We start from the raw sequence: 12,350 nt of genomic DNA, 5'->3' as shown, positions 1-12,350 counted from the left end.
CTACCGCGGGGCCGTGCGCGGCTCCCAAGCATCCCGGGGAGAGGCGCATCTGTGCGCACACGCGGATTTTTTAAAAATAACATATTTCTAGACAGGCCTCCTCCTCCCCCACCCCCCATCTTCGCAAAGCAGCCCGGAGGGCGGGGGGAAGGGGAGGGGCCATGGAGTTAATAAAGGGAGATGGGCGGAGCCGGCACCCAGCCATTGGCTGGCCCGGCGAGTGATGTCACCCATATGACACCCTGATAACTAGTTGGGAGAGAGCCCTCAACTTTTTGCAGAAGGAGCGCGCGCGGCTGGGAGTGCTCGGGGTCCGGCGCTCGCGGCTGGATCCACGAGCCGGAGAGAGGGGTCCCGGGCTGCCTCGACCGCCGCTGCTGCCGCCGCTGCCGCCACCTCTCCCGTCGCGGCCGCAGCTCCCCGCGCGCGGGCGGCCGTCGCCGCCGGAGCCGCCGCAGCCGCTGTGTGCAGCCTGGAAGGGGGGGCGGGGGGGAGGGGGGGAGCCGCGGCCGCGGGGTGCCGAGGACTTTGCAACTTGCCCGGGAAGGTGGAGGGGCGAGAGGGGGAGGGGGAGCTCCGCACGAGACCGAGCGGCCCAGGTTGGAGCGCCCAGCCCCGCAGCGGATCATGGTGCAGCAGGCCGAGAGCTTGGAAGCGGAGAGCAACCTGCCCCGGGAGGCGCTGGACACGGAGGAGGGCGAATTCATGGCTTGCAGCCCGGTGGCCCTGGATGAGAGCGACCCGGACTGGTGCAAGACGGCGTCGGGCCACATCAAGAGGCCGATGAACGCGTTCATGGTGTGGTCCAAGATCGAGCGCAGGAAGATCATGGAGCAGTCTCCGGACATGCATAACGCCGAGATCTCCAAGAGGCTGGGCAAGCGGTGGAAAATGCTGAAGGACAGCGAGAAGATCCCGTTCATCCGGGAGGCGGAGCGGCTGCGGCTCAAGCACATGGCCGACTACCCCGACTACAAGTACCGGCCCCGGAAAAAGCCCAAAATGGACCCCTCGGCCAAGCCCAGCGCGGGCCAGAGCCCGGAGAAGAGCGCGGCGGGCGGCGGCGGCGGGGGCGCGGGCGGCGGCGCGGGCGGCGCCAAGACCTCCAAGGGCTCGAGCAAGAAATGCGGCAAGCTCAAGGCCCCCGCGGCCCCCGCGGCCGGCGGCGCCAAGGCCGGCGCGGGCAAAGCGGCCCAGCCCGGGGACTACGGCGGCGCGGGGGACGACTACGTGCTCGGCAGCCTGCGCGTGAGCGGCGCGGGCGGCGGCGGCGCGGGCAAGACGGTCAAGTGCGTGTTCCTGGACGAGGACGACGAGGACGACGAGGACGACGACGAGCTGCAGCTGCGGATCAAGCAGGAGGCGGACGAGGAGGACGAGGAGCCGCCGCACCCGCAGCTCCTGCAGCCGCCTGGGCAGCAGCCGCCGCAGCTGTTGAGACGCTACAACGTCGCCAAAGTGCCCGCCAGCCCCACGCTGAGCAGCTCGGCCGAGTCCCCCGAGGGCGCGAGCCTCTACGACGAGGTGCGGGCCGGCGCCACCTCGGGCGCGGGGGGAGGCAGCCGCCTCTACTACAGCTTCAAGAACATCACCAAGCAGCACCCGCCGCCGCTGGCGCAGCCCGCGCTGTCGCCCGTGTCCTCGCGCTCCGTCTCCACCTCCTCGTCCTCCTCGTCCAGCAGCAGCAGCGGCGGCAGCAGCAGCAGCGGCGAGGACGCCGACGACCTGATGTTCGACCTGAGCTTGAATTTCTCCCAAAGCGCGCACAGCGCCAGCGAGCAGCAGCTGGGGGGCGGCGCGGCGGCCGGGAACCTGTCCCTGTCTCTGGTGGATAAGGATTTGGATTCGTTCAGCGAGGGCAGCCTGGGCTCCCACTTCGAGTTCCCCGACTACTGCACGCCCGAGCTGAGCGAGATGATCGCGGGGGACTGGCTGGAGGCGAACTTCTCCGACCTGGTGTTCACGTATTGAGAGGGGCGCCCGGCTTCTCGCTCTTTCTCTCAGCGGGTGCAGAGCAGGGTTCCTTGGGAGGAAGTCGTGGTGGTCGTGATGATGGTGGTGGTGGTGGTGGTGGTGGTGGTGTCGATGGTGGTGGTGGTAGGGTGGAGGGGAGAGAAGAAGATGCTGATATTGATATGATGTCGTGACAAAGAAATTGGAAAAGATGAAAATGTTGGTGGAGTTAAAGTGAAATGAGTAGTTTTTAAACATTTTCCCTGTCCTTTTTTTGCCCCTCCCCCCTTTATCGTGTCTCAAGGTAGTTGCATACCTAGTCTGGAGTTGTGATTTTCCCCCCCAAATGTGTTTTTGTAATTACTATTTCTTTTTCCTGAAATTTGCGATTGCAACAAAGGCGGAGGGGACGGGGCGGGGGAGGGGAGGGAGGACCCGCTCCGGAAGGCGCTGTTTGAAGCTTGTCGGTCTTTGAAGTCTGGAAGACGTCTGGAGAGGACCCTTTGGGCAGCACAACTGTTAACGCTAGGGAGTTGGTTGGAGATTTTTTTTTTCTTAAGAGATCTTAAAGAACTGGTGATTTTTTTTAAAACAAACACAAAAACAAAAAAAGGGACCATGGCAAATTTTTTATTTTATTTTATTTTTTTGGAGGGAGAAAACTGATGTCTTCTATGCATCCGATTCTTAACAAAACTGCAGGGAGCTTGAAAAAATGCAGACTGTACAAACGCTTACAAAAAAACAAAACAAAACTGTGAACTGACTTAAGATCAGAGTTTACTTTTCAGATCAAATTGTTTATGGTTTTACAAATGTGATTTCTACTTGCCAACTTTTTTTTTGTAACTTGTTCCCTTATACCTCCTTGATTGAATACCAGACAGCCTAGACCTCAGTACAAAAGGTATTGAAACATTTTTGATACATAACAGACCTCAGTCTTTTTTAAAAATTAATATATTTTCAGGCGTATTTTTGTACAGTGAAAAGGGAACATTCTTGCTGTGTTTTTTCAGTAAGACTTTCAGGCACTTCTTCCCTTTTGATTTCTTTTTTTTTCCTCTGTTTTTTAGCATGCAAGTATGTTGGTACGTTATGTCCTGGTTTAAAAAGGATTAAAATTTTAAAATAATCCTTGCATCTAAAGGCCTTGTGGTTTAAAAAAAGCAAACTTTCTTTTGTACAGCTATAGTAGAGATTTGTTCAATATTTGTAGGTAAAGATTTATTGAAAATGGTGATATAGACCTCAGAGCTGTTATCTTAGTTTAAAGATTGTATATGTACTGTACTATAGTAGGACTTTATGTATCTCATGCGCTGTGATATGTGGATGGGGCCCCAGATGGAAGGTTTGAAACTGGATTCTCGATTTTTAGCAAAAAGAAAAAAAAAGGCACATAGTTTAAAAAGTTTCTCATTTTGTGCAATATAATCTAAATAAAGTACAGACCATCTGCATATTTTGTAGCAAATGGTGGCAAAGCAGACTCAATGCACTGTCGACATCATTGCCTGTTTTTTTTTTTTTTTTGTGCTGGAAGTCTGTATCTTGACAATTTTAATAAATCAGCTGGAACTGATAGAAACTCGCATCGCCAATAGTCTCTATGGAAGTCATACTGGCGGTTCTGTTGTCGCAGCGCATTCAGTGACAAGGCCCTTGTGTGCACCGGTGGGAGGTGGCGGAAGAGAATTCCACATTTAGGGGGCTTAGGCTGAAAGTGCTCCATGGGCAGGCCGATTTCGTTTTCTCCCTTCCTTCTCTGGCTAGTTATTAAAAACCAAGGAGGAGGATTCTTTCTCTCTGCCTTCCTTTTCTTCCCCACCCCCATTTCCTTTCTTACCTCCTCCTCCTCGACTCCCGTCCCCTCTCCCCACCCATCCTGGCTGGCTGCGGGGCGGCGCGGAGAGGTTCAGGGAGCAGGCCGGGAGGGGCAGGCTTGGCGAGGACCGGGTGACCAGCGCGCGGTCAGTGTCCTGGGCTTGGTGGGAGGTGGGGGGTGGTCCGCGTTCTCTGCCTGGGTTGCGCGTCGCGGTGACAGCCGCCCAAGGGCGGCCAGCGCTGAGGGCGCTAAGATCCCTGCCGTTCTCCCTCCTCATTGGGTGGGGACAGCCTTTTCCAATTTTGAATTTTTTTTTTTTTTTTTGGACGCTGCATCTCCGCGTGTGCGCAGAGGTGGATGCTGGTGGGAAGCGCGGCCACAGTTCTCGATCTCGAGCGCTGCCTTGGTCAGGGGAGAGGTGGTCGTGGCCGGTGTCTTGTCTTCCCTGTGCCCTCGGGGCCGCGGGAGCGCGGGGCGCGGCGGGTCCCAGGCTGCGGAAGGAAGGCGCGGAAGGAAGGCGCGGAAGGTTGGCCCAGGGCCGCGGGGGGAGGGAACATGGCACGGCCACTAGGCCACCGGAGCCGCGGTCCCCGGGGCGTCCGCGCGGGCCGAGCCCCCGAAGGGGATGGAGGTGCTGAGTGCCTGGGCGGCGGCCTTGGCCGCGTGCGCCTCGGTGCACCCCGCCCTGGGGCCTGAGCCCGCGCGGGATACCCGAGCCGGGGCCGGGAGGCCCGCCGGCTGGGGAGGGGAGCCGCCAGGCTGTGCGGCGGGAGAAAGAAAGCCAGCCCGGGAGGAGGCGCGGGCCGCACCCCGGCACCCAGCGCCCTTGCAGCGCTGGGGCTCGGGGGCCGCTTCGGAATTTGCCTCCGGGAAGGCCGCCTCCGGGAAGGTGGTTCGGCTTCTTGATCGATTCTCCTTCTCCAGCTGCTTCCTTGGGGGCTCGCTGCGGACTGTGTCCGGCCAGTCCACCCTTTCCTCCTCCACTCGTTTTTCCAGACCCAGCCGTGTCTCCGGGCCCTGGCGGCCGGGCACGCGCGCCCCTGGCTCCGGCTCCCGTTTCGCGCCTTCCGCCCCCCTTTCCCTGGGGGCCGCGCCGAGGGAGGCAGGGAGGCTGCGGGGAGGCCCAGAGCGCCAGCCATCGAGTTCTCCCTCTCAGAGCTGAGGCGCCCGGGGTGGGGGAGGTTTTCTGTGGCTAACTGAAACTCGGTGCAAAATCAGCACGACTCTCTTCCTAACCTACTGAGATGGTTTATCAAGATTTGGTCTCGCCGTCTTTACAGAGAATTGGGCAGGCCAAATGGAAGCATTCACTCACTACTGGGAGCCGCTAGGCCAAAGAGGCCCCGCGCCCTTTCTTCCTCACCTCCCACTCCCCTGCCTCTTTTGCCCCTGTGCTCCCAGGCCCAGCTTCCCCCAGCCTCCCTCCCCTTCGGGGCGAGCCTCCGCCCCAGCCCTCAGTCCTGGGATGTGAAGCCAGCGAGCTTTTGCTGCGGCTGGACAGATTTCTTGTCTGTGGCTGTTTCATTTCTAGGAACCCTCAGATTTCAGCAGTACACTTGGGAGGAGAAAGGGCGGATGGTGTTAACAAGGTTCTCAATATAGAATTGGATTTCTGGAATTGTTTACCTTCCTCCCCTCCCCCCCAACATGATCGACTGATGTAGTCATTGGTGGGACATTTATTTTAGCCACGGATAATTGAACCAGAGTTTACAATTGACAGTTCTCTGTGCTGGTGATTTTACGTGGCGGCCCTCTGCTGCAGTTCTAAAACTTGTTGACAACACAGACCCATTTATAAGGCTGAGTCTATGTATTTTGAAAAACGGAAACCTCTGCATGTATTTTATGTTTCAATTATAGATGAATCGGACATTTTCTGTGGTGAGGTAGAAACTGAGTTAAGGAAATCAGTAACGTAATAATTTGGCTTCGGACTGGAAACTAATAGTCTTGATAAATTTAAAAAAAAAAAAACTATGTAGCCTAAGTTCTTGATAGTAAAAGAAGAGAAGAAAATAGATGATCGGTGACCTGAAATTAAAAGCCTGTTAGAACTCAGGACGGGCGCTCGAATGCGCTTTTAACAATATTTAAGGCTGTTTTGATGACTGCATTGTGAAAAATCATTCTTAATGAATTCTTTATTGAATGTCTAAAGCATAATATAATACACAGGTATTCTTACCACTGGATAGTCTTCAATAAAAGTTGGATTGCATTTTTTTGGTCTCTTAAGTAAGTCTTATTTTTAACTAAGCATTGACAGAATATTTTTAAATGGCAACGTGGTGGGGGGAGGGGCGCCGAGTGCTCTGCAGCCTAGCCAGTGCAGATCCTGCTGTTTATAAGTAGTTCACAGACTTACGATGGCATTTTGCTAAGATTTCCATCTTTAAGAACCAGCATTCTCTTATTAATTCTTTAGACTGTGGAAATAATCTTCTAGTTCTTACACTCTGGCATGCATCCTTTTTATTAAAAAATATATATTGCTAATAAAGGCAGTGTATTTAAACTGTGCTTTGCAAATATGTATGTTATGAATGACTACAGTCACAGGGCAAATTATTTGTAGAAAGATTACCCTTTAGCTGGGAAAAAAAAATCTTTAAAACCGTTTTGGGCAGAAGTGTTTCTTTTTAATGTTAATCAAGGGGAAGTGATTTAAATATGCATGCATATAAGCAGTCAGGATGATTTAGTTGTTTTTTTGAGAAAGAAAAAAGACTGAAAAGGCAGGACTTGTGTCTCCCTTCTCTGAGAGTGGAAACCAGAATCATTTGTAATTGCTCCAGTTTGAGAAAGTTACATTTGCTTTTCTCTTCAGAACTTAAATGACTTGCCCAAGGAACCTGGGAAAGAAAGCAAATAAGTTGCTCGATTTTAAAGTAGTCATTCAATATAAATATATTATATCAACCTTAACTTTTTTATTCTCTGATATGATTAATAATATGTATATTCTTACTTTTTCTTCTAATGGGCATATATATCCTTGTGGACACTTTGGAGAGAGGTTTTCTTGGACTCTCCCATTTATAGAATCTTTATACTCTTTTACTGCGTGGTCCCCTGCTTTTAACAGATTTCTGAGGCAGATATATTTGTGCTTTTTTCTTATGTAGGACGACCAGCGAAAATAGTTCACTGAGTTGATGATTTTATCAGTAGATAAGAAACTTTCTTTACTACAGCTTCAGGGAAGATTTTTCAGGCTATTTCTCAGTTCTTGTAAGGGCCAAATTTTATAAAATTTCCATTAGGAATGTCAGTTTCCAGTACCCTTTGTATAGCCCAGGCCTGTGGGGACACAGACAGCCTTAGGTGTTCAACACAGGGATTCACAAGCTCCCAAAGTCACCGTCTCCATGTAATGACTCTTAACACGTGCTTTGCAGAGATCTGGCTTGTTTTCATCGTTGGCTCTTTCTCACTGTTCATTTATTGGATTTATTCTACCATATTCCCTTTCATCTGATGATCTGACAAATTCTGCTCTTTGATAACGGCTCAGCCACCCCACCCCCACTTTCTGTGGAGCCCACATTTTCAATCACAATAAAGATTAAACACGATTTATGAAATTTACCTCTCTTCCATTGTACTTTCCTACTGGCTTTTTTCTTGAATCCTCACGTATCCTCATTTTTTTTTCATTGTTATTTTTTTAACACTACCTATGTCAATTAGCTGCCTGATTAGTTTTATCTATTCCATGTGGATGCAGTGAGTTTTTAAGAGAATTTCACAAACAAGTAGTTTTTTAGTGAACTTAAATAGAATTTTAAAGGAGACCTATTTTTATACTCAATAAAAGCACAAACGTGCAGAAAGTATAAAACGGCTTGCAAAGGGAAACACGTTCATAATGTTCCATGTATAAAAGTAATAATTCTTTTGGGTAGAGATAACTCTGAAAAGATTCAATACCTCTGCCAGTGCACAGATAGGACTGTTGTACAGGACTTGGGAACTTCTGTTGCAAACAGATCACTTCTCTGTTAAGAGAAAACAAACCACTCAGAGCAGTATGGTCGCGTTGAGATGTGGTTTCACAGGAGCCGTCAATGAATTGGAACAACCTAGATGTGCAGATGTGGAGGCTTCCTTCTCAGTATTTGATCAAACTTCTTTTCTGTGGTCCCGTAGACGCGGGTTTTCTCGTCTGTGAAAATGACACAATAAAGCAATATGACAAAACGTTTGCAAATGTGTAAAAAAAACAATTTTACTCTAGGGTCCTGGAAGTGACTTTGATGCTTTCCTTATTTTGACTATTACATTCCTTCTTTAAAAAACAAACAAAAAGTGAGAGCAACTGGAAATAAGGATCCTGTACGACATAAAGAATTTTGATCAAACAGATACTGACAAAGGGCCCTCTAACACATTCTCCTTCATGCAGCTTATGGTCAGAAACACAGTGCCCCATCCTTTGAATCACACAGGGAGAGATGTTGTTCTATGCCATTACCATTAATTTCCCATTTTGTCTCTTTTTACTCTTGTACATATGTTGTGGGTTTAAGAGTCTTTGGCATTTGTTCTCGACACCTTTTTTTGAACGGACTGTTGTAGAAGGGAGGCCTGCTTCTCCAGTTTGGGACTGCTAGTGCTGATGGCATCCCGCAGGGCTTCCTGAAGGCCAGCAGGACAGAGCCACCTGCCGTGTCAGGGCAGTTTCCAGCAGGACACTGCACAAGTCTACTTTCAGAGCCACTCCAGGTTTGGCAGCAGGAAGGCTGAAAAACCCTTTTGTTTAGAAGTCTGAGTGGTTTGTGGGGGGACCTTTTTAGAGTTTGCATGCCAGCGCAGGGCTGGGGGTCGTGCTGCAGAGGGGAGCGCCCCCCCGGGCCGGGCGCTGGAGGATGGCGTGTGTCTGACAGCGGCACTGGGGGAGAGAAAATGCATGGGAAAGCTTCGTCTTGGGTAGACTATCTAGCATGCAGAGTTTCGTGTGTTAAAAACCAGTGTATGACATTGCTGTATCAAAGTTGTAAAATTAAGCATTATTTATTGAAAACTATGTATTTTTTTGTAAAAACCTGACCACATAGAGCATATCGGTGGCCGTGCTTGTGCTTCGATCGGAACAGCTTCTCGCCCCGCCCCCCTTGGTATGCAGTGTTATTGCTCAGGGTTGAAAATAGTATGCCCCAATGTCTCTTTTGCAAGTTTTTCACAGAGGACTACATTTGTTCAAAAGACTCTAATAAAATTGTGTGATCGATCCGCACTTGTGGTTTTCATGTGACTTTTTTTTCCAGTTTGGCATTGATGACTACTGTTCAGTTCCCAGAGTGTCGTCCTCAGCGTTCATACCAGGGACAGGTGGGAAGTGCTGGGCGTCAGCCTGGCGAGGAGGACCCCCCTACCCCCAAGCAATGCTCTGGGCAGGTTTGAGAGCTGCTGACTAGTGGTATAAGCATGGTATATAATGTCTCACGATTTTTAACTGGCTGACTGAGTGAATAAACCATAGAGACTAGAAGGGTAGATAAACATGTTTTGTCAGAAATGCTTGAAGTAGAAAATGAAGAAAAAAATATATTAGGGGCAGTTGCTGCTGTTGAATTCAATACCAGCAAACTCCATTTCTCTGTGTCTTTTTTTTTTTTCTATAACAGTTTACAGTGTAAATGTATTTTGCCATAGAATTCATTCTGTATTGAGATTCTTGATATAAAATACTTTTATGGAAGCCTGTAAGTGATCCTTGGAATGATCAGATTTTTTTTTAAAAGATGTGTTTACATGGTGAGTGTGTGTTGTATATTAAATTTGGTTTTGTAGAAACGTTTGTGTTGTGTTGTAACAAATTTCGAAGTGCACAGTTAACACAACCACTCTTAGTTATACTGATTTTTCACTACAAACCAAAGGACAAATGACAGCTGTCTGTGGCCACACCGTCCCACCCTTATATAGTACAGTCCGTGTTTTAGCTTCATTCATGAATATCTTAGGATGTCTTTCACTTTGGTAGAATTTTATTTTGATTCAAATTTCGAAAGAAACAAAAAATAGACCTTGTGTAAGTTACACCTGGCATATAACTTCCCTTGAAATTAACACTAAAGCATCCTGAACGTGTTTCAGACTCCTTATGGGGACTCCTGGTGCTATGTGTTATATTCCTTGCTTTTCAATGATGTGGGTTTCATAAAATTAGAATTTTTAAAAAAAGTTCTGTGGTTAAGTGTACTGAAGAGACATCTCTGGCTAAAATGTCACTGGTAGGAAAACATAAAATGTGAAAACCAGGACTTTGTCATTTTCCCAGTGGATCAGGGAGTGAAAGGAAGGGGTGATGCGCCCTGCCCCAGCGGTGGCTGGTCTATAAGGTACAGTAGAAGTAGTACAACTGGGCAGAGTGTCTTGACCCAAAGACGGACGATGATCTTGTTGGAAGAGACCCTGGCCTTACCTGCAAGTCAGTGCTTTTATGAGACATGCAGCTTGGTGAAACTGACATAACTGAATCCTGGTTTGGACATTGGTTAAAGCACATTCATTGAAACCAGGATCTGCTCTGATCTTTGGAGACTCGGGGGGCGGGAGGAGGGCCTGGCAGGACACCTCACAGTCACTGCAGGCTTTGTCATCTGGCTGGACCGAACCCCAGAGCTACAGATTTTTTTCTTCTAGGATCGGACAGGAAGCTAGATCTGAGCGTAACAGGCACACACGAGCAGATCTGCAAAACAAAATGAGGAGAGACAAGACTGACCCTTGAGATTTCTCTCTCTATGAAATGATCACCACTGTGTACTTAGCCTGAGTTTGCATGCCTCAGGTGCCCATCATTTGCAGCCCGGTCTGCGTACTCTCCGTTCCATCTGGACTAAATAACCGTGTTCTGCCCAGTGTCCTGACTGGACCAACTTGGCCTTGTGGCCCCTAAGCTCAAGGGTAGCTCGGGGTGACAGGGTTGCTCCTCACCTGGAACTCTGTCTCTCTAGAGCTAGTCTGAACTAATACTCAAACTCCTTTCCGGATTTGGGCTGGAAACATGCAGACTGGCCTGGTGCTCTGCAGGGTTTGAGGAGAGAGGTCTTGAGGGGCTGTTAGAGCTGGAATAGGCATTCCAGGCTGAAATGAGGCCAAAAACAAAGGGGAAGCCCGAGAAACAGGAGCTCAGGAGGGAGCAGCAGGTGGGAGAGTCACGTGACTCCCGAGAGCGGGCTCCCAGTGTCTGGAGGGCAGCTCCCGGTGCTTACTGGCCCCAGCCCAGTGAGGTTTCATACGTAAAACCACAGGCCGCAGGCAGCCTACCCAGTAGTTACCCGGCCATTTTCTTTACTAAAAAAAACTCACTTTGGTTTCCGTCACAACATGACCAGCCAGATAAAGTAGCTTCCCTTGTAGAGAGGTGACCTGTGACATGGTCCTGAGTGGGGAGATGTTACTCAGGTTGCTCAGTGAGACCTCCAGGAAGACATCTCTACAAGGAAGCGTGTGGGATAGACATGTGCCCTTCTGCAGATGTTCCTTCCTTCCGTCTGGGATATAGATGTGATGTCTGGAGCCACAGGTGTGAACATGAAGCCGAAGGGAAAGGAATTCCAGAATCCTTAACCAGTCGCCAACTCCTAGCCAACCCCAGTTCACGTTTGAGGTAAGTGACACTCAGGTTTTCTCTTAAATGCGGCCAGACCAAAATCACACTAGACCCCGATTTCTTTGGGATTATTTGAATGGGTCTGTATTTCTTTGAATCCAGGAAGTAAAGTTAAAAACTGTTTAAATAGCCGAAGAGGGAAGATGGTGTGTTAAATCTCGGAAAATAAACAGAGTTCAGTACAATGCACAAAAGGGGAAAAAAATGTTTTAAGAAATGGTAAAAATAGGAAGAAATGTCACGCCTATCCACACACAGGACACTGGAGTTACCCACTGAAATGTTAGGGTTGTTTTTAAGAAATAGTTATATTAAAGGTGTGTTTGAGAACTGCTTTACATCTGCAGAGCTTTACAGCATCAGGATGACACGAGATTTCTCATTCATCTTCATCGCTCAAGTGTGTCACGACTCCTTTGCCAATAAACAGCTCTTCAAGGTGCCCTGTCCCTTAGCACAGACGTCCTCATGGCCACTGTAGATTAGGACTGATTTGACTCAGCAGGTGGCATTTCAAAATGAAGAGGCCCTCAAGTATGATTTTGTCCCTCGTAGGTAAAATTCTGCTTTTCTGACTCAGAATGTCAAAATCCACAAGTTAAGAGGAGTGAATATGGGACCTAAAGAAGCAGCAGTGAAGAAAAAAGAGGAGGAGAGAGATTCATAAGAAATATATATATATATATATATATATATATATAAACCAAACAAATAGCTCAAAGCTCGAGTCATTTTGTGTGAGGGTGAACAGGTCTACTCAGGTGACTGAGTGGCTCAATGTGTTATATCACTTTTCAGGAATCAGTGTTTATAATGGAGACACCGAGTCATCAGAAAAAGCTTAAGTCGTGTTCATTTATGGCCTATTTAACAAGGCTGGGGACTATGAAATTTTGCCTTAAATACTTCTACTCAACAACATTTTCAATCAAACCAGAAAGTTCT

The 12,350-nt window shown here is 48.8% G+C and overlaps 1 protein-coding gene across 1 annotated transcript; it reads left to right on the top strand.

Moving 5' to 3' along the window:
- The first annotated feature begins 547 nt into the window (after nucleotides 1-547).
- Nucleotides 548-4,230, top strand: SOX11 (SRY-box transcription factor 11). Its single transcript, XM_006220058.4, has one exon. The coding sequence runs from the start codon at nucleotides 628-630 to the stop codon at nucleotides 1,969-1,971; it is 1,344 nt and encodes a 447-aa protein (XP_006220120.2). The 5' UTR covers nucleotides 548-627; the 3' UTR covers nucleotides 1,972-4,230.
- Nucleotides 4,231-12,350: the final 8,120 nt, after the last annotated feature.

The sequence above is a fragment of the Vicugna pacos genome, chromosome 15 (genome assembly GCF_048564905.1).
Source record: "Vicugna pacos chromosome 15, VicPac4, whole genome shotgun sequence".
NCBI lineage: Eukaryota > Metazoa > Chordata > Mammalia > Artiodactyla > Camelidae > Vicugna > Vicugna pacos.
Note: the sequence above shows the minus strand (reverse complement) of the source record. Positions and strands in the feature narration are given on the sequence as shown.

Excerpts from the sequence above, each read along its gene's own strand:
- SOX11 (XM_006220058.4), top strand. The coding sequence starts at position 628 with ATGGTGCAGCAGGCCGAGAGCTTGGAAGCGGAGAGCAACCTGCCCCGG.